General features: G+C 39.9%; 1 protein-coding gene across 6 annotated transcripts; it reads left to right on the top strand.

Moving 5' to 3' along the window:
* Window positions 1-79: 79 nt before the first annotated feature.
* On the top strand, window positions 80-25,271 carry B3GALNT1 (beta-1,3-N-acetylgalactosaminyltransferase 1 (globoside blood group)). Of its 6 annotated transcripts, none has more exons than XM_034998368.1 (5): window positions 80-192; window positions 1,623-1,711; window positions 17,525-17,593; window positions 20,507-20,598; window positions 23,234-25,271. In XM_034998368.1, the coding sequence occupies exon 5, from the start codon at window positions 23,268-23,270 to the stop codon at window positions 24,261-24,263; it is 996 nt and encodes a 331-aa protein (XP_034854259.1). In that variant the 5' UTR covers window positions 80-192; window positions 1,623-1,711; window positions 17,525-17,593; window positions 20,507-20,598; window positions 23,234-23,267; the 3' UTR covers window positions 24,264-25,271. The 6 variants fall into 6 exon arrangements, with proteins under 6 accessions (XP_034854259.1, XP_034854242.1, XP_034854233.1 ...); XM_034998351.1 differs by having other exon boundaries at window positions 1,620-1,711; XM_034998342.1 differs by lacking the exon at window positions 80-192 and adding an exon at window positions 329-430 and having other exon boundaries at window positions 1,620-1,711.
* The last annotated feature ends 343 nt before the right edge of the window (window positions 25,272-25,614 follow it).

Here is a 25,614-nt window from a genome sequence, read left to right as displayed (position 1 = left end):
CGGGGGGCCGCGCTGGCGGGGCTCAGGGCCCGCGCGTGCGTGCGAGCGAGCAAGGGGCTCCCGGGCCTCGGCGCGTGGTCTGCGCGCGCCCGGCCGTGCGTGCGGCTGCGGGAGGCTGCGTGTGCGCGCGGGGCGGCAGCATCGGCGGCCCGCCAGCCGCCGTCGGAGCCCGCTTCGTGCCGCGCGCGGGAGGTGAGTGCCAGGCGGGGCCGCTGGGGGCGATCCGAAAGCCTTGGAGACCCCAGGGCTGGGTGGCGGGCGTGGCCTTGGGACTGGCTTCTCCCTGGACGGCACTGCCGGCGCGGCGAGGCCGGGAGGCGCGCAGGGCGGTGCCGCCCACTCCGGCCCTTCCCAGAGCGCGGCCGGGGTGGCGCCGGAGCAGCCGCGCCCAGGGGCTCCGGCCTCGGCGACGATTAGCCGCCGGATCCCGGTGAGCGGGGAGGAACGGGACCCGGTGGGGCCCTGGCGACGTTGAGGGGCGCAGGGACGCGTGGCGGGCCCAGGCCGCGCCTGCAAGGAGCACGCTGTCCTGCCGGCTCTGCCTTAGGGCGCAGCCCCCGGATCGCCGTCGCCCTGGGCCGCCCTGGCGACAAACTCGGGGAGCAGCCCGGGGCGCGTTGGCCGCGACTGCCGGGGGGAGAGGAGGGACGGTGTCTCGGTTTTGGTGGATTTCCCAGCAGGCCCGGGGCGAACGCACTCCCAAGGCGTTGGGGAAGGGCCTGGCAGTCGGATTGTGGGAGGGTTCTTCTTCATCGGGAGGGATTGTAAGGAATATGGACCCAAGGAGGAGAAGGGGCGAATTGGGCAGAGAGAAAAGGAAACCCCAGGGAGCTAGGGCTGTAAGAGGCGATCTTAACGGCATACAGGCATTTGAAAAGAAATCTGAAAGGTGCAATGGAGCCTCACTTTTCCAAGCAGTAAGGAATGATGCGTTGCATTCCGTATTTCCTTCTCTTCCACTCCTCACTGTTGGACTAGGAGGGAGATTTGCAAGGCAGAGATGGGGTTTTTTTTCCCCTCTCTATTTTGCACATAGTACCAATGTTTAGGACGTGCTGCTTTGTCAGGAAAAGCTAGTAGCAAGGAACAGATTACCAAACCATATCTTTTTTTCTGTTTTCAGACGTAAGGAAGATTTGAGTTTGCAGTCTTCAACTGAGAATAAGTTTGTGTTTTAGCTTTCCCCAGGTGTCTTAGAGGGATGTAGGGAGCTGAGTTTGTGCTCTCAGAATGTGTTGATACCTGATAAAAGCGCATCTGAACTTTTATCAGTCTAGAGAAGGGAGCTATTTATTAAGAGATAAGAGTCAAACATTTTTTTCTTCTAGACTAGAAGGTTCATTCAAATGAATGGTCATTGGGTAATTCCAGCCATGAAAATAAAGCCTGTTACCAGAACAGTGGCCAAATTATAATTCCAGAGCGGATGCATGAGGTGATTTAAAAGCAAGGAGGAAGAAGAGAGGACCAAAGCTTTTCCAAAAATGAGGAGAATGTTGATGTATAATAATTTGCTCCTTAGCAGCTTGCTGGGTATAGAGCATTGATTTTAGATGTCATATTGCTTGATGGTGTTGAGTTATGACTTAGATGTATTCTTTTTCTGTTCTTTTGCTCAGTAGTTCACAGCAAATCTTTTAATTAAGCATGGAATATGGAAAACAGCAGAAAAACTTCTGCTAGTGCTTTAGTCTCATCTGAAATTCTGTGGGTAAGTTCATCTTATTTTAATTTAGAAATTATCCTGACTGGTTAAAATTGACTGTAATAGTCTCCTTTATAAGATTCTAAGGATCATTTACACAGCTACAAATTCTGTTGTATATTCTGGTATATCTTTTTTCCCTGAAGGATTTGAGGGTTGTAAGAGTTAAGCTTTACTAAACCATTCTGGATGATACATGTATTTCTAAAAATTGGATTATTATTAAAATACCGTGATAACTCAGGAAAAATTAACTATGTAAACTTAATTTGGTGGCCATATTCAACCTCAGACTCCACTCTCTTTATTCCTTTTTTTTTTTTTTTTTTTTTAATTTATTTGATAGAGACAGACACAGCGAGAGAGGGAACACAAGCAGGGGCAGAGGGAGAGGAAGAAGCAGGCTTCCAGCTGAGCAGGGAGCCTGATGCAGGGCTCGATCCCAGGGCCCTGGGATCATGACCTGAGCTGAAGGCAGACGCTTTAACAAGTGAGCCATCCAGGCGCCCCTCACTCTCTTTATTCCTAAGAAAATACTCCAGTGGATACTTTTTCCTCTGTTCATATCCCTTGAAATGATTTGCCTTCTCTCTGTGCCCAGTCTGCAGCTCTGTTCTTTCCCCCATTGGGTGATACAGGTAGAATCCCATTTGAGAAAGTGCCTTTATCCCATTCACAACCATATAATGTGAGGCCAAATACACTTTTCTTTTGCAGTTCTAAAAGTTGTCATTGCTCATCCCTGCTCACTGTGTGGTGACCACACTGTACAACTTCATGAATGAGGTCAAATGTGGGGAGTCAAATAGGATGCTCTTAAACGGCCTTGTACAGCAGATGCATTCAAAAGTTGCAGTTCATTTGACAGCATTTGTTCTGCAAATATCTCTTTTGGGACTGCGAACAATGGTTTTATTTCAGTAAAAAGTTGCCTGTTATTAATACTGATTTGCTTTTGGCACCAGAGTTTTTGGTACGTTGTGATTTAGATGAGAGGGGACGGTGAAGGTATGTGCAGGAAGCATAGTGATTTGTAGGAGGTTTGTCTAAACGAGGGGAAGATGAAGATGAAGCCACAGAACATCCCAACGGTGAGGCCCTGAGACATTGCCCGATGGCTAGGGAGATAACTTGTAACCCCTGAAGCTCTGAGAAGTGAAGGAGTAAAGCCAGAAAGCTAGAGTAGATTATTAATTTTTCATTCTATGTGTTTCTGACCCTGAATTAGTCAGGACGCCAGGCCTTTTGTTGTCCCCGTAGAGCATCCATAGCCTAGCTTAATACTATTCAGCCCTGTCTACCCTCCGGGAACCATGTTATATGGGAACATGTTACCACCACTAGGATCCCCCCTTCAGTAATAAGGAAACACAGAGAAGAAAGATTTTAGGAGATTGAGATTTTCTTTTTTTTTTTTCTTTTTTCTTTTTTTTTTAGTAGGCTCCTTGCCCAGTGTAGGGCTTGAACTCATGATCCTGAGATCAAGAGTCACATGCTCTACTGACTGAGCCAGCCAGGCACCCCAGGAAATTGAGATTTTCTTGCTCTTCTAAGGTATGCCATTTCATGGGGCTAGAACAACACCTCCAGACCAGCAGCCTGTTTGGTAAAGTTTTTTGGAGCATAGCCACATCTCTTTGCTTAATATAGTCTATAGCTCCATTTTTACTATAAAGACAGAATCAGGTAGCTGGGATAGAGACTGTATGGCCCACAAAGAAAATGTTTGCTATCTGCACTTTTATTAAAAAAATTTTTTTTTGCCACTCCTGGACTAGAACGTAGAATTCTGCTAAACTCCCAAGCTGTGCGTTTTGTACAGGCATTTTTTTTTTTTTTAAGATTTTATTTATTTATTTGACAGAGAGACACAGCGAGAGAGAGAACACAAGCAGGGGCAGAGGGAGAGGGAGAAGCAGGCTTCCCGCGGAGCGGGGAGCCCGATACGGAGCTCGATCCCAGGACCCCGGGATCATGACCTGAGCCGAAGGCAGACGCTTAACGACTGAGCCACCCAGGCACCCCTGTACAGGCATTTTTAAGTTAGCATAAAGAAGCACTATATTTGGCTCCTGTTTTGTAACAGACTTTGTTTTCAAGGATGGAGATACCCCCTTTCTAAGAGAAAAAATTCTTATCAACTCTTCTCAATGTTAAATAGTTCTTTTCTCTAAACTGATAATAGGTTCTGTAATTTGCATTTTTATCAAGCATCTGCACATTCTGAGAGTGCAAAGTCAGCTCGCTGCCATGGACCCTGACCACACATTTAGAGACACTTGAGCAGGGAGGTCTCCCTCCCATCTTCTCCAGGTGGGCTTTACCCATAATGTTCAGTCTGAGCCTTGGAGTCCTCAACCTTCCTCCATGCTCTACATGATGTCAACAACTTGAGGGCAAGGCAGGGTTCTTTTTCCCCATGGCGGTCCCAGCCTCTAACACAGGTCTGGCATGTCGAATGAAAAAATGATAACTAAGGAAAAGGTAATTGGTGACTTAGCCTGACAGATAAGAATGACAAAGATATGTAATATTTCTAACCTAGGGCAACAATGAGAAGAGATATTAACTAGAGCAGCTTCCCCTGTTCTTTTCCTCCAGTGGGTAAAACTGTTTATAACAAAACAGAGACAGGAAGCCCAGCTTTCAAGCCAGCCTTCCTGCTGTTCTGCCTGACTTGTGTGATCTTTGCTCTGCTCCAGTTTTCCTACCTTCTCTCCAGACCCAGTCATCTTGTTGCCTCTTCCCCCAGGCTGTTCTATCATGTGGCTCTTTCAGACTGCTCACCCCTGAGTGCAGAGGTACGTCCACTTTTGCCCTGTTTGGGTGTTTTGGTCAGTACCGTATTCTCACAGTCCAGCACGAGCCCAAAAGTGTTTGTTGAACACATGACTGGCTATGGAGAACACATGGGACATGAGGGATCAGCCAGTTTTGAAACCAGTGAGGCACCATCTTTGGGCTCACTTGTCCACTTTTTTCAGAAAGACCATTCAGTGCCCTGCCCTCTTCAGAGAAACTTAATTCTTGTGAATTATCTAAGGCTTCCTTTGATCTTCAGGTGAAGGAACCTTTTGAATATGGAGATGAGTTAGTTAGACAAGTGCTCTGAATCTCTGCTGGCTCCTGATGGTCATTGCCTTTGTGTTGGAGTGTTTGCTAATTTTTACTGAAGCTCAGTAATTTATTCAGGGTTATCTGGAATATAAACTCATTAATGTTATTCTTCTCAGCAGTTCCTCTTTTTCTGAAAAGTGTATGTGAAGGGAACACTAGTTGGATCTTGTCTGGATGAGAATTAGAAAGAGCATGATCTGCTTGGAAATTGAACGGTATTTGCACATAGGATTCCTCCTTTTTTTAAGTTTCTGGGTTAGCTTTGACAGCTCTTCACCCTGAAGAAGATAAGAGGTGCTGCACTATGTGGAAGAAAGCATGAAGATGCCAGCGAGATTAACACAAATTAGGGAAGGTGCCTAGTGGGGCGTGGTTGTGGAGCCCACTCAGGATGAGGAGTCCGGGATTCCCAGCCCTGCTTGCAGGCTGTGAGACCCTGACTCATGATCAGGTCTCCACGTCTCAGTCTCCTCAACTGGAAAATAAATGCTATGGTAGTAGTGCATACCTCATAGATTATTTTAACCAACAAATAGTGGAAGTATGGAGAGTACTTCCTACAGTGCCAGGACCAAGCAGGGGCTTTTGCTAAAAGTATGCAGAGAGGGGAATATGAAGAAATTGGATAAAGTAGAAAGCAAGGGCTTTTTTTAACATTAACTTTGTTTGCCCCGACAGAGTAAAGCGTATCTCATTTTTAAGTGTTATTAAATTCGGCAAGTATAGCGGTTCCAGTTCATCCATGCAGTAAATAAAATTTGATTCTCTATTGTATGTCCAGCTGTGCTTCAGAGTAAGAGGGAGGAGTGTAAGCTTTATCAAATAGGCACAATCCTTAAAATAATTGGTGCCACTCGAATATTTCACACCTCAGTTTGAAAAGGTTAATGTATTTTGTAGTTCTCCACCAGATGCCAGAAATACCCATCGTAGACTTTTGAGAGTTCCAATCACTCCCAGTTACGGGAAGATCAGGGGGCGGGAGGAAGATCACAAGAGAGGGGAGCTTGTGTGGAAGAGGAACTGAGAAATGTTGCATTTGGCATGTGAACCTCTACTCGTAGTTCCTGTGGGCTTATATGTTCAGGGTGGCAAAATGTTAGCAACTTTAAGATGCTAGAGGAAACATCATCTTTGGATTCTGAAAGGAAGCTTATCGGGGCGCCCGGCTGGCTCAGTCAGTAGAGCATGTGACTCTTTTTTTTTTAAAGATTTTTTATTTATTTATTTGCGAGAGAGAGAATGAGAGACAGAGAGCATGAGAGGGAGGAGGGTCAGAGGGAGAAGCAGACTCCCTGCCGAGCAGGGAGCCCGATGCGGGACTCGATCCCGGGACTCCAGGATCGTGACCCGAGCCCAAGGCAGTCGCTTAACCAACTGAGCCACCCAGGCGCCCGAGCATGTGACTCTTGATCTCAGGGTCGTGAGTTCAAGCCCTACGTTGGGTGTGGAGCCTACTAAAAAAAAAAAAAAGAAAGAAAACTTACTGATTTGGAGGGAGAATGTGGATAAACTAGGATTTATTTGCATGTCCATATGTGCTGTAGACCATATGGTATCCTGTAAGAGACATTGGGAGCTGCTGCAAGGTCTGTAAATGGAACAAATGTAAGCAAATAAGAATACGTTAGAGGACCATGTAGTGGACTTTAATAAATAAAAATAGCAGTGCCATCTACTTAGTTCTTACTGCACGCCAGCCCCATCCTAAATGTTCAACATGTGTTATTTCATGAAACGGAGTTTCTGATTCACTGCGATCAGATGGGGTTGGGCCTAAGGCTCTGCATTTCTAGCAAGTTCCCAGGTGGTGCCCAGGCACTGTACTTGGAATAGTGAGGTCTAAAGCGGCACACTGGAATCACCTAGAAAACTTTAAAGATACTGCCGCAGGAGCCTCACTGCCCTCTGCAACTCTCATTCAGTTAGTCCCGGGTACGGCCGGGCTTCCAGAGGTTTTCAAGTTCTCCGAGAGCTTATAATAGACAGCCAAGTTTAGGAACCACTGGGTCCAGAAAGAAAAGGGAAGAGAGAGGTAGTGGCCAGGCATCACTGGTTTTGTTTGTTTCTAATATAAACAGAGGAGGTCAGAATGGTAGAGTTTTATATTGCTTTGTTTATGAATTAATATGTTCAGTTGCAGAGGGAGCTAGTAGGGGAATTTTCTTCATGAGGTGTATTGATATGTGTATGTCTCCCTCTATAAAGAATAGGACATGACTGATGTGTGTAATTATGATTTGTACTAAACTCAGTGTGCACAGGGCCTTGTTGGGGCTATTAGGATTTCTACCCTTTGCACTACTGTTCTTTTATGTGGAAGAAGAGTCATAATTTGCACAACTGATGGTACTTTTATAATGATCTTTAATGATAGCACACATTTTCTCCTTCGGTGATCCTAAATCTAGTATGCCCAGGCTTAGAATTTTATTGAAATGTGGTTTTTGGTGGGGTTTTTTGTTTTGTTTCGTTTTGTTTTTTGCTTTTTCATGTCTGGACCTTTTAAAATGAACATGATCAGAATTAGGATAGCCTATTAGAAGAAGGCTTTGTATCATGAGAGAGCTGAGGAAAAGTACGCATAATCTAACAGATTCAGGAGTTTGCTTTTGGATTCAATTTATTCGTGGGGATCTTAATATATTGAATGGGTAAAAGCACATTACCAGAGCATTTGTGCAGCATTCAGATATCCACCTAGCACCTACTGTGTGCAAGGCCTTTTCCCTCACAAACCTCAGATTCTTGGGAAGGGAAAAGACAATAGACAGTAGAAAATCCGGGTTGGTTAACTGCTGAGAGGAGAATAATGAGGGGTGTGATAGAAAGTGTGGGCCCGGGAAGGGGTCAGGGAAGGACTTGCCTAAGTGACATTTTACTGGGATCTGAAGCAGGAGAAGGAGCCAGCCTTTTTAGGAACCAGCTTTTGAGTTAGAGAGACAGCAAGTGCAGACTCCCCGAGGGAGGGAAAGTTTGACACAGTCAGGGCTCAAAAACGAAGCCATTATGGCCAAAATAGGGATGGGAGGAGACATGGCAGCGATGAGATGGGGGGCTTATGTATTCCTGAGAGACAGATGGGATAGATAGATTTTCTTCAAAAAATGTTAAGATTGTTACCCTTAAGCTTTCATTGTCTTTGTGCTTTGTTTTTGCATTCACAATTCTCTAATGAACATATATTAGACTTGTACTTAAAGGAGTTTTATATTTTTTTTTAAATAATTGAATTTTATTTCCCTTCGCAGAAAATAAGCAACATTTTTGTACCCCAGGAAAGAATTTCAGGTTATTTTGGCTTAAATAATTGTACCATTGTAATAATTCTTCTGTTTCTCTGGAGTCCTTGCATTTGGACTGATCCCTCCAACCACCTTCCCAGTCCCCCAATTTCCTAGTGTCCAGCATGTTTTTAAAGATATATTTATTTATTTTAGAGCTGGGGGAAGTGCGCAAGTGAGGGGACGGGTAGAGGGAGAGATTCTCAAGCAGATTCTCTGCTGAGCACAGACTCCAACTCTGGGCTCCATCTCAGGACCCTGAGATCATGACCTGAGCTGAAATCAAGAGTCAGATGCTTAACTGACTGAGCCACCTAGGCGCCCCATAGTTCCCAGCATATTTTTGATGCAAAATAAGAAGGTCTGTATCTGCATAAATTATTAGTTATCATTTTTTAAAAAGATTTTATTTATTGGAGGTAGAGAAATTACCGGGCGGGGGAGGGGCAGAGGGAGAAGGAGAGGGAGAAGCAGGCTTCCTGCTGAGCAGGGAGCCCAATGCAGGGCTTGATCCCAGGATCTTGGGATCACTACCTGAGCTGAAGGCAGATGCTTAACTGACTGAGCCACCCAGGCACCCCATTTATTATTGTTTTTTCCTGTTGTTAATAATTCATGTTTTAGGTTTTGAGAGGGAGAATTTTGAGTCTTTCTGTGTAAAGATGGTAAGGTTGTGATGCTGCTTTACTGTTTCAAGGTTCGATGGTCATGAGAAATTAAAACCACTCGAGCAACTCTGGTCAGTAGGCATGTAGCAGATTCCCTGGGATAGGAAGGATAGTGCCAAGAACATGAGATTTGGAGTCCTGTTTGATTTTGTCTCTACCACTTACAGGCCTGTGACTTTGGGCAAGTTATTGACTCTCCCTGAGCCTTAGTTTCCTCACCTATTCAATGCAAACAATAAAGATTTCAAAAGTGCCTTTATTCGTGGGATGTCTTGAAGATTACATGAGTTAGTGCCTGGTAGCAGTTCCCAGTGCTCTCACCACAGCTGGGCATCTAGGGCCAGCATGTCATGTAGACACCTGCCAACACTGATTGTGCACAGTAACCAAACAGAATGACTGATTGGATTGCCAAGCTGTTTTAACTTTTTTTTTTTTAAGCATAACATGCAAAAAAAAAAAGTGCAGATTAGGAAATGAATTATCACAGTGAACACACCTGTAGGCACCATCCAGGTCAAGAAATAGAACGTGGCCAGCACCTGGGAAAGTCCCCTCTGGCCCCTACCTATTATATTCCCTCCTTGTCTCCAGGGGTTACCAGTGTCCTTGTCATCTTTGACACCATAGATTACTTTTTCCTGCTTTTCAGCTTTGTGTAAATGGAAACATAGTGTCTAGTCTTCTTGTGTCTGGCTTCTTTAGCTCCACATTGTGTTTGAGAGACTCTCTAGAATGTCACATGAGGTTGTAGTTTGTTCATTTCCATTTTGTATAAGGCGCTGTTGTATAAATTTGTTTCTCCCTTGTACCATGGTTGTTTCCAGGTTGGGGTTATCATGGATAGTGTGCTGTTATGAACTTTCTTGAACATTTTTTGGTGTTCCTATTTACATATTGTTGAGTATTCTACCTAGGACTGGGAGTTGCTACATCGCAGGGTACATGTTTCTTCAGCTTTAGTGGAATAACACTAAAAACTTTGCCAAAAAAAATTGAACCAGTTTGTACAATTTTTTTTAACTCCAAACTACTGCTTAAATTTTTATTTATTAATTCACCAAAATTAGTTTATTAATTCAGTGACTACAAAGATGATCGAGGACAGGATTTTCCAAAGTATAGAGTTCAGTCCTTGCCAGAGGCACTGAAAATTAAAAAAGGTTCTTCAGATAAATTTGAGAAACATTGCAGAATATATCCCCTTCTCAGAGAATGTACATTAGCATATTAAAAACTGAGGAGCCCTCCATTAAGAAATACTAATTTAAGTTTATTTGAATGATTTCCTTTTTTTTTTTTTTTTTTTTTTTTTTTGTCCCTGGAACCCTTTTGAGGGCTCTGTAACACTTATGGATAAGATAGATGCAGCCCTCTTTGGCTCCCAGAAAGTTCTGGTGTTAATAACTGAAATGCAGATTTCTTCTCTGAGGATGGAGGTTTCATTTGATGGTTAAAGCTTTGGAAGCAGCCAACCTGTTTTGTCTCTGGAGGTTTTCTGGGCTTTTCTATTATTTGAGATGTTTCTTCAGTTGTTGTGGATCAACCACCAAATCGACAAGTAATTACTGGTGGCCTGCTGTGCACCAGTATCATGCTAGATTTGTGGGATAGAGAAGATTATTTGTTTAAAGTAAATTATTTAGAATCTAGTCGGTGCCTGTACATTTAGTTAAAATAATCACAAGTTCATCTTTTATAAAATAGAAATCATTTTAAAATTATAAATATAACTTCTTCACAGTGATAAATGACATTATTAGTCAGTAATAAAATAGTGGTGTATTTTCCTGTTGGGCCTTTTTATTTTTCTATTCGTCGATGTTTTAGATTCTATCTGCCCCTCTCCTGGGACATGCGATTTAGAACAGTGTCGGGGTTCATGGCCTTCCTAAGGAGGCTTGTGCTAGAAGAACTGCTGCTCTGTGCCCCCACTGTCAGGGTATGAGCCAGTCCCAAGTCTCAGGCCAGGCCACTTTGATTCCTGTGACGTCATAGTGGGTCCACATTTATCCACACACCTGAGTGACACTTTAACTTCAGAAACTACCGAGTGTACTGACTGAATAGTCCATGTTCCCACAGAAACCCATGGTAACTGAATTGGTATTGTGGTACTTGGTTTATAGCTGAAAAAAGATGCTTTTGAGAAATTAAGTCACTTCCCCAAAGTCACACAGCCATTAAATATTACAGCTAAGATTTAGGTGGGCCATTTAACTCTGATATCCAAGCGTTTTTATTATGCTTTTTTTCCCTGTTTTGATAAATTTTAAATACAAAGAAAACTAAGAATAGAAGAGAATGCCTATATTTCCATCACCCTGAATTAACAGATGCTAATACTTTATCATATTTGTGGCTAGTCTTCTCTTTCCCCTTTTCACCGCATGCCCCTTTCATTCTTCCACAGTGACACCCACACTGCTGAGTGTGGGAGGAATTCCTGCAGTTTCTTTAAAAGATAATTTTGTGGGGGGCTCCTGGGTGGCTCAGTTGGTTGAGGGCTGACTGACTCAGGTCATGATCTTGGGAGACCTGCATCAGGCTCCCCGCTCAGCAGGTAGTCTGCTTCTCCCTCCTCCCTCTGCCTCCCCCTCCCTCTGCTCCCTCGAGCGCTCGCGCGTGCGCGCGCTCTCTCTCTCTCTCTCTCTCTCTCTCTCTCTCTGTCTCTCTCAAATAAAATCTTTGGAGAGAAAAAAAAGTTTTGTTTCCATAGCTGCTTCTGAAACCTCACTGTTTCTTGGGTGCTGTTTAAAACTACTTATATAAATGGTATTACATGTGTATTTGATTTTTCAACTTGTATATTTTACTCAACATTTTATTTTTTAATACTATCCAAATTGATGCTCTGTGTATAAATCTAGTTCATTTCTTTTAACTGTCTTGTAGGATTCCTTTGGAAGACAGTACCAGGTTTTATTGATTTATTATCTTATGGATAGACATTTTGGATAGACATTTAAGTTGCCTCAGATTATCTGTTTTCATAGCCCCATAGTGAGCGTGCTTGCACATATCTCCATGTGTGTACACATATGAGAGTTTTTCTAGGATGTAGTCCCAGGAAAGGAAAGTCCAGTTTTCAGTTTACTAGATGTAGCCATATTGCTTACCTACCAAAGGGGCGGTAATGGTGCACTTCAGCCCACAAGGTGTGACAAATAGCATTTACTCCAATACCTGATTAATAATAAACTTTTTAATATTTCCTGATGGGTTAAAAATTTGGTATCTGACTTTAATTTGCATTTCCCTGATCACTAGTGAGTTTGACCCTCTTTTCATATTTATTGACCTTTCTGATTTCCTCTTCTGTGAACTTTTCACGTGTCACCCATTTTCTTTTTGATTTGTAAGCTTTACATAAACTTTATATAAACAAAGAATAACAGATTATTACAAATATATACTATATAACATAGTGAAGATTCTGGATACCAGTCCTTTGTTTCACTTGTTGTAAATATCTTCTCTGAGTCTGTGGCTCACCTTTTAATTTGCCTTGTCCTATAAGCTTTATATTTTAATGTATATATTTAATGTTACCTAGTGTATTTCTCCTCTTTTTTATGGGATATGCTTTTTGTAACTTGTTTACAAAGGCTTTCCCAACACATAGGTTCACAGATATATTCTGCTATATTTTTCTGTAATAGTTTTAGTTTTGCTTTTTAAAATTCTCATATCTACCTGAATTTTATTTTGAAAATAAATATGAATATGGTTTTACTTTAGCCACATTTATTCCAAAACCATTTATTGGCTCTTTTCCCCATTGGTTTGTGATGCAGCTTCTGCCATTTTTCAGGTCCCAGTGTATATGTGGATCTGCCTCCAGTCTTGGCGCTATTCAGCTGTTTAATCTTTCTGCTACTCTGTTTTAATCACTGTAGCTCTTCAGTACGATTTGATAACACCCAGCCCACTCCCAGCTTCATTCTTTGTGTTCAAAATTGTGTTGCTTATTCCTAGATCATTAAATTCCTTTCATAATCCTATGAATTTATTGATTAATTTGGGAAAGTGGAATCTTTACTTTTGAGTTTTCTTATCCCTGAATATGTGTCTCTTGTTTATTCACTTTTTTTTTTTAATTTTAATTCTTCAGAAAAGATTTTTACCTTTCCACATCAGGGCCTTGCACATTTTTTGTTAGCTTTATTTGACACTCTGTAGTTTTTGTTGGTGCTGTGTTTTTCCTTAGATTTTTGGTTTTGTAAATGTTTTGGATATATATGTGAGCTCATATCCAACATCTTGGTAAACCTGTTAGTTCTTATCTGTTGTCTTTTTCCCTTTGAGTTTTCTCTGTAGAAAATCATGGCAGGTTTTCTTCTCTTCCTTAACAGTTTTTACATCTTATTTCCTCTTCTTGTTTTAGTGGCAGTAACACTCTCTAAAACAGCACTGGATGGTAGAGGCAATAATGGGCATCCTTGTCTTTTTACTGACTTTAATAGAAATATTTCTAAAGTTTCATCGTAAGTTTGCTACAGTTTCTCTAACAGATTAGATACTTCCCTTCTATTCCTAATGTTTGTTTTTCAAATAATCTTCCTTTTTTGTTTTTCATTGTTTTCCGCGTTATCTTTGTTATTCCTTCTGTTTTCTTGTTTCTGTAATAACATTGGAATTATTCTTTTAACTTCTTGAGCTAAGTAGTCAGCTCATTTATTTTCAATCTTTTTTTAAAAAAAATATTATTCATTATGCTTAAAAGTCTGCATACTGTATCATTCTATATATGTAACATATTCTGGTTTGGCAAAGCTATAGGGATGAAAAACAGATCAGTGGTTGCCTGGAGGTTCAGGGAAGGATTGATTAAGGGACATTAGTAGAATTTTTGTTGTGATGGAATTGAGTCATATCTTGATTGTGCTGGTGGTTACATGTTCAGAACAGTAAAATAAAAAGGATGAATTTTATTGTATGTAAATTATATACCAGTTTAAAAAAATCAAGTGGATACAAAAAATGCATATAAGATAATTCTACTTTTGAAAGTGTGTATTGTTTTAAAAGGTTATGAGTTTTCTGTAAGGACTGCATTAGTTACATCCAGTGTGTTTTTATATGTACCACTTTAAAATGGGGAGGGAAAAATTTTTATTTTCATTGTTTTGAATTTTAATGTATTCAAGTGTTTTGAGAATCAAATTAATGTAAGAACGATATAACTTACAAAGTAATATAACCAAGTAATGTTATTTAAGTAATATAACAAAGAAATATCAAGTAATATAAGAAAGGGATGCTCTCGGGGAGCCTGGGTGGCTCCGTCAGTTAAGCGTCTATTTTTGGCTCAGGTCATGATCCCAGGGTCCTGTGATGAAGCCCTGCATTGACCTCCTTGCTCAGTGGGGAGTCTGCTTCTTCCTCTCCCTCTACCCCTCCCCCCAGCTCATGCTCTCTCTCGCTTTATCTCAAATAAATAAAATCTTAAAAAAAAAGGGATGCTCTCACCCCTTTTCTGATCTACCCCATTCCTCCCTACCCATTGTATGTGTCTTTCCATTGTTTTTCTCATACACACACAAATACACATATTTTTTCTCTTCCTTTTTTTTTTTAAGATTTATTTATTTATTTGAGAGAGAGAGAGCAGGGGCCCCAGAGGGAGAGGGAGGGGGAGAGAATCTCAGGCAGACTCCCCATGGAGCAAGAATCCTGATGTGGGGCTTGATCTCACAACCCTGAAATCATGACCTGAGCCAAAATCCAGAGTCAGATGCTTAACAGACTGAGCCACCCAGGTGCCCCTTTTCTCTTCCTTTTAACACAAGTTAAAGTTAGCACATTATAAACGTTGTTCTAGATCTTCCTTCTCCATTTAATGTATTCTAAAAATCTTTCATGGTCAGTACGTAGAAAACATCTTCGTTCTTTTTTTAAACATCTGTATAGTATTCCATTGTGTGGATGTATCATTGTTTATGTAAGTAATCCCTTATTGATCCCTTGGGTTATTTCTAATCATTTACTATTATAATGTTGTAGCTAATAACAATAAAAGGTCTTATCATTTTAGACATATACGGCTGTGCCTAAAATAATTTCCAGGATCAAAATTACTGAGAAAAGAGTAAAGTATTTGTAATTTGTGTAAGTATGTCCAAATTGCCCTCCAGAGAGTTGTTACCATTTCCTGTTCCACCATAAATGAATGAGAGTGGGAATTTGTTTTCTTAACTCTCTTTAGTTTTTATTACTGAAATATTTTAAAAGTAAATACAGGTATCTTGACTTTCTACTCCTAAATACATACTCCTAGAAATAGGAAAATTTTTTAAATTTTATTTTTAAGAGCTTTATTAAGGTATGACTTACATACCATAAAATTAATTCTTTTTTTTTTTTTTAAAGATTTTATTTATTTTTCAACAGAGAGAGAGAGACAGCGAGAGAGGAAACGCAAGCAGGGGGAGTGGGAGAGGGAGAAGCAGGCCTCCTGCCGAGCAGGGAGCCCCATGTGGAGCTCCATCCCAGGACCCTGGGATCATGACCTGAGCCGAAGGCAGACGCTTATGACTGAGCCACCCAGGCACCCAAATTATTTCATTTTAATTGTAATTCAGTGATTTTTACTAAATTTACAGAGATCTGCAACCATCACCAAATCAAATTTTAAAATATTTCCATTACCCCAAAATGATTCTTTATCTCCATTTGCAGCCAGTTACTTATGCCACCCCCAGGCAACCACTAACCTACTGTCTATAGATTTGCCTTTTCTGGATATTTCCCATTTATAGAGTCACATATATATGGTTTTTTGTTTCAGGCTTCTTTTACTTAGCTTAATGTTTTTTTAGGTTCATCCATGTTCTGAGTTCTTTTTTTTTTTTTTAAGATTCTATTTATTTTGAAAGAGAGAGCGTAAGCAGGGGGAGGGGCAGAGGCAGAGGGAGAGAGAGAATCCCAATCAGACTCCATGCTGAGCATGGAGCCCAACACAGGGCTTAATCCCACAACCCCAAGATCATGACCTGAGCCGAAATCAAGAGTCAGACACTTAACAGACTGAGCCACCCAGGGCCCCCATGTTCTGAATTCTTGAAAACTGGTATGTTACAGCCTGTATCAGTACTTTGTTTCTTTTTGTAGCTGAATAGTAGTCTATTGTGTAGCTATACCACATTTATTTACCCAGTTAATAGCCTGTTGTAGCCTGTTAACATTATCACACCTAAATAGATTAATAATCCTCCTGGCATCACCTAATACTTAGGTTGTATTCAGATCTCTCCAGGATCCAGTCCAGGACCATACACTGCAATTTGTGTGTCCTTAAATCTTTTTTAATCTACAGCTCTCCCTTTTTTCATGGTACTAACTAGCTAAAGACACCATGCTAGCTGACAATCCTAGCTCTTGGATTTCTTTGAATGTTGCTTGTGGTGTTCCTTAGCTTGTTCTTCTATTCTCTCTATTTTGTGTAAATTTTGATTAAATTCCAGTTAACATTTTTGGCTAGGATTCATCAGAGATAATATTGTCATTTCATATTGTATCATCTCCTTAGGAGATAAATAGTATGCGTTTGTTCTGTCATTTATAATGCTAACATTGATAATTAGCACTCTAATTCCTCCAATGTAAAGCTTATATTGTTTCAGTCCTTGTGAGTAAAAGGTTATCTTTGTGGTATTACTTTGGTACCACACAGATGTCCAACTCCTTATTAATCTTCCCTTTGATGATTAAAACACTGATTAATAATCATTGCCTGAATTCATAATTTCATGAGAAGTTGCAAAATTATAGTTTTCTTATTCTGTCACTGTACCTACATTTAAAATTGGCATTTTTCTGTAAAAAGGAGTTTTCCCTCTTTAATTAGAGCTGTTTGTCTCCCCTGAACTATAGATCATTCTTTAAAGCAGAAAAAAATACAAGCTTGTCTTCCCTGCCCCAAACCAACAGTTTTCAGTTAAGGAGTTGATGTAATAGTGCCTCACTGAAATGTAGTAAATTGATCTTACTCAGTTGCACATATTGTACACTTTCCAATATGGTATTCTCTTTAAATTTATGGATTAAACAGAAATTGTGTGTGTAAGGATGTTGAGTTTCCAAACAAGTTTTTTTTGTTTATATGTTTTTCAAGTTATGTTTTTGTTATAATTATATTGTGGTCAAATAATGTGGCCTCTGTTAAATTGAGGTATGTTTTTTTTTTTCTTTAAGTAGTCTCTACACCCAGTGTGGGTCTTGAACTCCCAACCCTGAGATCGAGTTGCATGCTCAACTGAGCTAGCCAGGCACTCCTGTTAAATTGAGTTTTAAAAATTCTTGAAATGTGTTATATAGCCTAACATGATCAATTTTTTAATAAATGTTTCATGTGATTTTGAAACGAATATTACTATTCTATTAAACCAAATTTGTTAATATTATTTGAAACATGCATATCCTTATTTTTGGCCTGCTGATGTATTATTTAGGGGGATTTGTTAAAAACCTTCCATTAGGATTATAGATTTTTCTATTTGTACTCATACTTTTCAGAGTTTGCTTTATATTTTTTTGAGGCTATGTTTTTATGTTTATATAGCTTCATGACTGTTAAATGATCTTATTTGATGGCTGCTTTTATTAGCAAAATCTTCTTGTTCTTTTTGAATGCTGTTCATTTAAAATATGTGACATTAGTATTTAATTGCAGCAGCCTTCTGATTGGCATTTTCCTGATATGTTTTCTTATTTACTAATTTTAAAACTTTTGTGTTGTTTTGTTTTAGGCATGTGTCTTATAAGCAGTATAATGGCAGAATTTTAAGCCAATTTGAGAATCTCTTGTCTTTTAGTAGGTGAGTGTATATTTACTCTGACAGTACATTTATATTTACTTCTTTTTTTACTTTTTAAAACTTTTTATTTTTTTAGAGCGGGGGTGGGGATAGAGAGAGGCAGAGGGAGAGGGAGAGAGAATCTCAGGCAGGATCCACACCCAGGGCAGAGCCTGATGCAGGGCTTGATCTCATGACCTTGAGATCATGACCTGAGCCAAAACCAAGAGTCAGATGCCCAACCGACTAAGCCACCCAGGGGCTTCCATTTATATTTACTTCTGACATCTTTTGTGTTTTCTATTTGCCATGCATTTTCTCTGCTTTTTTTCTCTTGTCCTACCCCCTATTGATTTGATAGCTTGCTTTGTTTCTTTTATTTCTCAATCAGTATGGAAGATATATAGTCCATACCTACTAATTCAGTGGTCCTTCTAAAGGTTAATGTATATTCTTAAATGAATTTTTTGCACAGTCCTAAAGTTTATCACTCTCTCCTTCTTCCTCCTGAATTAGGTAAGAATATTAACGTATTTTAATTTTGTGAGAATCTTTTTTTATAGCAACCATGTCATTTTTATATGGTATTTTAGTTTCACTTTTTCTGACCTCATTAAAAAGAATAATTTTTTTTCTTCTTCTCCCTCTCTCTTTTTGTTTTACTATCTGTATTAGTTTTTACTATCTTTTAATTATCTCCTTGCTTCCATTTGTTTCTTTCATGCCGTTCCTTCCTCCTGAGTTCATTTTTCTACATACTAAAATATATATTCCTTTGGTACTTTGAGCTAGAGTTTATAGACTTTGTAAGTCCTAGTCTGTTTGAAAGTGTCTTTATTTCATCTTCAATTCGCTTGAAATCTCTAAAATTCATCTATAAGATAGGTACAGTAAAACCAGCTGGCCCACTATATAGCATTATTGGGGGAAAACTAATAATATTTGTTTTGAACTTCATAAATTTTTATATTTATCTGTGTGTATATATGCATATATATAAAGTACTATTATTATTAACTAATGTAAATCCTGTTAGATTTATATTAGAATTACTATATTTTGAGTGGATTTTTAAAATCATTCCTTACTATGTTGAGATAATATTCACTAAAATAAGAGAATATAATACCTAATAGAAATATCATGAATTGTACGTGGTCACACTTTGGGAGAAGAACTAGGATAAGATGAAACTCAGAATCCTGACTGCTAGCTTAGGGTTGCTACCACTCAGTGGAACTTTTGAGATATGCAAGCATAAAATTAAATTTTTTGGCTTTGTTTTTATATATTTACAAAGACAAAAATGAATAGTGTGGAAAATCCAAATGATACAAAAAGAAAAATGAAAGAAAGAAGAAATCTTCCAGAAATCCCACAGAATAGAAACCATTGACATACTGGGACACATCTTTCTAGAAATCTTGCTCAGCATATGTGACTCTATGGGTTTGTAGATAATTATCTTTTCATTTTTCAAAAGGACTCATAGCACATAAGCAGTTTTGCAACTGCAGTTTTCATTTAGTAATATATCAAGGAAATGTCGGTAATATAGTTTCGTTGCATATAGTGAATAAGTATATGCGCTTGTATGGATGTATCATAGTTTTGTTTAACCAGTTCTCTATTGGGAGGCATTTAAATCAAATTTTTTCATATTTTAAATTACACACAGTTGCCTGCTTATTTCTTTAGGATAAATTGCTAGCAGTGGTATTGCTTGGTCAAAGGGTGTGTATGTTTAAAATTTTGATACTTGTTTTCAAATTTCCCTCCAGAGTGCATGAGAATGCCTTTTCCCCTCACACATACCGAATATTGTCATGTTTTTTCCTTGAATTTGCTGGTTTGCGATTTTTGTCAATATTTCTCCTTACTTGTGAGTTTGAATATCTTTTCTTATTTAATTGATCATTTGTAGTTCTCTTGAGAATTTCTCTTTTGGCCATTAATTCTCTTGTAGTATTCATCTTGTTCTTAATTTGTATGAAGCCTTTTTTTTATTGGGTTTACAAATCTTTGTCATAAAATTTCAGGTATCTTTTTTCCCAGTTTGTTTTTTATCTTCCAACCTTGTTTGTGCTTTTTATTGTTGTTTTGTTTCTCCAGTTTTCTGTTTGTCTTTATTTTTTTGCTTTTCAATCTTGTTCAAGAAATTTTTGAAATTATATTATTTCCTTACAGTTGAGTAATTGAAAGGTCTTCCCCACTTCAAAACTATTAAAATATTCATCCATATTTTCTTTTAGTGCTTTGAAAGGTTCATTTTTCTCCCACTTGAGTCTTTAATGCATTGGAAACGTTTTTTGTATAAGGAGGGATATATGTCAGTGCCTCCCTGTTTTTCATGTCCTGCTCTGGTTTTCAAGCTTGCCTAGTAAAGACCAAGACAGGAACGTAGTGAATCATGGCAGGAAGCGAGATTTGCCTCACTGTTTCTCTTCTCACGGTCTATCAGTGTGCCTGGGGTAAGTGCTCAGAGGGGAAGGGTGGGTTGGGAAGTGGTAGTCGGCAGTCGCACACCGGGGTTGCCTGCTGTGAACGCAGGTGTAGAACAGGGGATGAAGGAAAGGATACCAGCACAGTGTCTCTTAGAAGTTTTGTGTTTCGCTTATTTGAGTGACCGCTGAGTTCTTATTCAGGGAAGTCAAACTGTGGTAGGGTGACCGAAGACACCAGGTGACGTGAGAACGACGTGAGAACTTAGATATATGTTTTAAGCCTTGAACGCCAAGTGCTCTTTTTCCATGATGAAGCCATGGACTCTCTGAATTCTATGGGCTAGTGGGTAACTTTTTTAACTTTTTATTTCAGTATCTGTTTCTAGTTCAGAAAGAAACTGGAGGAGCTGGGCTTGTTTCTTTCCCCTCTTTGACTTCTGATCCCCTGACCCCTAGGTAAATGCTGTTAAGTTTCTTCTCTGTCTTATAGAAATTTCAAGCATTATTTTTGCTGCATACTACTGAATGCCCAGTTAGTGAAATTGAAGGTCTTTCACTCAGAAGAAATAAATCAAGAAGCAGGTAAGAAATAGAAATATATTTATGGCTTTGAAACCTATTTTCCTTTAAGTAGTAAGAATTTATAAAGGTGATTTTTTTTTTTTTTTTTAGGATAATTCCTTTGACAATAAAAATCAATTTAGAGAACACAAACAGGGAAGAATAGCTGCCCAGGGAAGAACACAGCTGGTGATGACAGACCCTATTTACTGAACACTTACTGGCCAGCTACGTGTTTTGTACATGTTATCCCCCATTTACGCTGTCCTGACATCTTCAGGGCAGAGATGTGGGAGCTGAGGCTCCGAAAGATAAAGAACATACCTGCTCGCCCTGTTTGTTGAAAGTCAGACCTGGGGTGGGGATGCGGTCTCTGCCCTTAGAGCCGCCTGCGTTGTAGGTAATCTAAAGTCTCTCCGGCCAGTCCTCGAAAAGACCTTTCCCCTTTTTTGGACTAGAGAGTTCTTCTTCTACTTGCTGCTGCTTTATTTTCTTTGTGGGCCCACAAGCAGTAGACCTCATGACTACAGGCACATTTTCACTTCTAGAAACCATGGCTTCTAGAACGCACGTAAGATCACTTCTGTAATAAGATTTGCTGTTTTGAGTTCTTCCCATTATCGAAGAGTAACAGGGCCTTGGTTGCCTCTATGCAGTTATAAAGGCTGCTCCTCACACAGGATACTTTCTTTCTTTTTGTCCGAAATTTATTATAATGTGCTTGTTTGTTAGAATGAGATGTAAAACCACCTGACAACTGGTGTAATAAATGTGCAGGCTTTCGTTGGCCGAGGTATAAATTGAGCGTCCTAAAGTTGTGGCGGTGTCTAGTAGCCAGATGAGGAGAAAATGTAAGAAGAGCTTAGTTCCTTCTCTAATCCTTTCTCTAGGTCTCTTCTGTTTCAGGTTTTTCCAGGAGCTGGCTATGTAAGGCTAGTAAGGGGGAGGGAGGAGGATGGAGTGGGATGGACAGACCTACCTTTTATCCTTATACAACTAGAAATAGCATAACAGACAAGTCTGTGTTCATTGCACTCCTGCTGTAGGTCTCTCTCTGTCTTGCACTTTGACAGTTGTGAGAACAACTTTGCCACCAAGGTCATAGAATATAAATTGAGAGGCAAGACACATACATGAAACTGAACTGGAGAGTTTGCCAGAACATTCCATTGTATTGTGTGACTTAAAGTATAGAAAGCACTAGAGAAAGGAAAGATTACCGTGACCAGACTAGTCAGAGCAGGTAAGATATGGCCAGATAGTGAGGACAAGGGGTCTTGAGATCCTGTCATCTTCATAGTTTTAAGAGGCAAAAGAGCTGTGTGTCCAGAGACCTAAGACTGACCCAAAGTAGAACCCTTGGGAGGCCAGCCTTCCCATATAGTGACATTAATGTACGCCCCCCCATAACAAATTCTGGCTTCCCAGAGCCCTCCCCCCAGATGATTGTGGGTGAAAGGGCACCATCAGGACCTCCTCAGCCTGCCCCCCATGTTGTTGATCTGTCCCTCCTTCTGAAGTCCCTTAGCATTTGATATAAACAGTCTGCCATGTTTCCCCATTGCCTTGGGATTGCCTTCTTCTCCCATGTCCTTCCTCTGGTCTTCTTAGTGCTTGGTGTAGTCTGTGGATGGGAGGATCTAGGAAACACTGTGTTTGTGTTTGTCTTTAGATCATGGTACCAGGAAAGCCCTGCAGGATCCTGAATTGTACACCAGCCTCGTCCTCGGGATCCAGCGCAGAGCTGAGGCCGCACTGTCACTGCGGGCCGAGTGCTCTGTGTCCCCTACCTCTGTTCTCATCTCAGCTGGGGGTCTGTGTAAAAGCACGTGTTCTTGGGGGTTCCCTCCCATGATTCTGATCTGGCACGGGGTTTCTGAATAGATTAGAATGGGAAACACATGAACACTCCATACAGGGGACAGGCCTTTAACTTAAGCGCTTGCTATCCAGACTGAGCACTGAGTTCAGCCAGTGAGGTAAAAGGGGAGCTGGGATGTGTTTTGGACAAGTAAAAGCTCCTTCACAGTCCTGAGCATTGGTTATCCTGTTTGTGTCTAGAGGACTTGCCTCTCAGGTGAAGAGTCTCTGCTTTCCTCCCATCTCACGTGAATAACTGTAGCTACTGGGTTTTCCTTATTTCGGATTTGTTAGAATCCACATCAGATCACAAAGCTGAGAAAGACCCTTGGTTTATTGGGACATGTCGCTGGTAATATCTCCTTGCATTAATTTCTTTACATCTTTTCCATACCGGTGAAGAAAAAATGCAACTTTTTGTTCTGGGTTTTGTTTTGTTTTCATTGCAGGTTTATTTTTTAACCCCCATTACTCATCTCTCTCTGTCCCTCTGGACATCCAGGACAAAATTGTATTTCAACAGTTATTTAAATCAAACAAAAAGTATTATTTTTCCCAAAGTAATGAAGGATATGTTTTTAACCTTGATCTTGATGTAAAAAGCTAAAATGCACTCTTGGTTGTTGGTATCCATTTGCTTATAGTTAAATGAAATTAAGGAGGCGTGGGTCAGGATTCTTGGTTTGCTTGGGAGCTTTTATTGTCCCGCCTCTCACTTTAAGGAGATAATCAGATATCATTTAATGATGTGTCTTGGGTGGTGGAGTACTAACCAGGTCTTTGATAAATCTTCCAGAACCTGAGGCTCGCGTGCTTTGGAGCTGCTGTGGATGGCCCTGGCTCTCTTGACCACCCTTCCGAGTAGGATGTCACTGAGATCCCTCAAATGGAGCCTCCTGCTGCTGTCCCTCCTGAGTTTCCTTGTGATGTGGTACCTCAGCCTGCCCCACTACAATGTGATAGAACGTGTAAACTGGATGTACTTCTATGAGTATGAGCCAATTTACAGACAAGACTTTCGCTTCACGCTTCGAGAGCATTCAAACTGCTCTCATCAAAACCCATTTCTTGTCATCCTGGTGACCTCACACCCTTCAGATGTGAAAGCCAGACAGGCCATTAGAGTTACTTGGGGTGAAAAAAAGTCTTGGTGGGGATATGAGGTTCTTACATTTTTCTTATTAGGCCAACAGGCTGAAAAGGAAGACAAAATGTTAGCATTGTCCTTAGAGGATGAACACCTCCTTTACGGTGACATAATACGACAGGATTTTTTAGACACATATAATAATCTGACCTTGAAAACAATTATGGCATTCAGGTGGGTAACTGAGTTTTGCCCCAATGCCAAGTACATCATGAAGACAGACACTGATGTTTTCATCAATACTGGCAACTTAGTGAAGTACCTTTTAAATGTAAATCACTCAGAGAAGTTTTTCACAGGTTATCCTCTAATCGATAACTATTCCTATAGAGGATTTTACCAGAAAGCCCATATTTCATACCAGGAGTATCCCTTCAAGGTGTTTCCTCCCTACTGCAGTGGGTTGGGTTATATAATGTCCAGAGATTTGGTGCCAAGAATCTATGAAATGATGAGTCACGTAAAACCCATCAAGTTTGAAGATGTTTATGTTGGGATCTGTTTGAATTTATTAAAAGTGGACATCCATATTCCAGAAGACACAAACCTTTTCTTTTTATATAGGATCCATTTGGATGTCTGTCAACTCAGACGTGTGATTGCAGCTCATGGCTTTTCTTCCAAGGAAATTATCACATTTTGGCAGGTTATGCTGAGGAATACCACATGCCATTATTAATTTGACAAAAGCCTAGAGAAAGACAGGATACTCTTTGGATAATATTAAAATTACTTTAAAATCTCCAATGGAAAACTCATGGGAAGGTCCCTGTGTTGACTTACACTGAACTGAGACTCATGAAGTGCCCATAGACTGGGGACTGGAGGGGTTACACTTGTGACTTATTTAGACAAAAATCAAGTCAGGCCCTCTAATGGGAGGAAATGGGAGATTTTTGTTAATAAAACTAATAGGACAAAATTATTTGAACATGCCATTCTAGAAACTAGAACGTGTTAAAAGGATTTCATTGGATTATAATCTCATCAGTCCATAAAAACAAAGCAATGTGGAGTTCTAATCATTGAACAGAATAGTCAGGTAAAGGTTTTGTGTATATCTTACATGGGTTACCAGTTTTTAAAATACATAGTTCTGTGTAAAAAAACTGAAGTTATACTGAGCAAAATTTCATCCATTTTGGTCATTCAGAAGGTACTTCAAGATGTTACAGCATTTCACAGTTATGAATTACTGTCTAATATTACGTAGGACTTTCTGATGTTTGAATGTTATGGTTGTTTCAATACTTTATAAAGAGAATAATGAATCACCCTTTACATTTGAACTTTTCTCCGGTTACTTCACTGATGAGTTTATTGTTTGATAGCTCCATTAGTGTAAAGTCATTGGTCATTATTGCATATCAGTAATCTCTTGGACTTTGATAAATATTTTACCGTGGTAATACAGAGAAGAATTAAAACAAGAAGATCTGAATTATTGTCTTGTTTTTAAAAATGTAATTCCCAGTGTTTTTATGTCACTACATCTGTCTCATTTTTCCACTTGAAAATTGGGAATAATATATAGAATGCCAGGCAGCATGTTTCCTTTTGGAAAGGACTCTGAAGACAAAAAAGAAAAGAGAGAACCCAATGGCCAGGATATTATGAATGTTATTATGAATCTGTTCCATGTGTGTTCTCATTAACTGTCAATTTGAGAATAAAGACGGAAAAAACATGCTGCTGCTGTTGTTACTAGTTTCACATCAAAAGGAAAGCCTTAATGTGTGGTCGAAGATCATAACTGAATTCCATGTCATGTAGAAGCACATTTCTTCATAGGAGTGGTGATGGAGATCACTTCTGACCTACCGGTAGATCAAAGAGGAAGACTCCTTGCCCCATATTCTTGGGGTTGTGCAATTTCCCATTGTGGCTGATATGGGACAAGTGATTCCTTTTTTCTGGAGGACAGGTTGGCAAAAGATCAAAGCCATTGGCAGAAAATAAAAACGTGAAAATATGTAATTAGCTCTAGTAACACTCAAATATTTATAATTCTATAAGAAATACTTAATTTC

This window comes from Mirounga leonina, unplaced genomic scaffold, assembly GCF_011800145.1.
Source record: "Mirounga leonina isolate KUSES-001 unplaced genomic scaffold, KU_Mleo_1.0 Mir_115, whole genome shotgun sequence".
Lineage (NCBI taxonomy): Eukaryota > Metazoa > Chordata > Mammalia > Carnivora > Phocidae > Mirounga > Mirounga leonina.
Note: the sequence above shows the minus strand (reverse complement) of the source record. Positions and strands in the feature narration are given on the sequence as shown.

What these genes read in the sequence shown, in the direction of transcription:
- B3GALNT1 (XM_034998368.1), top strand. Translation starts at nt 23,268, where the DNA reads ATGGCCCTGGCTCTCTTGACCACCCTTCCGAGTAGGATGTCACTGAGA.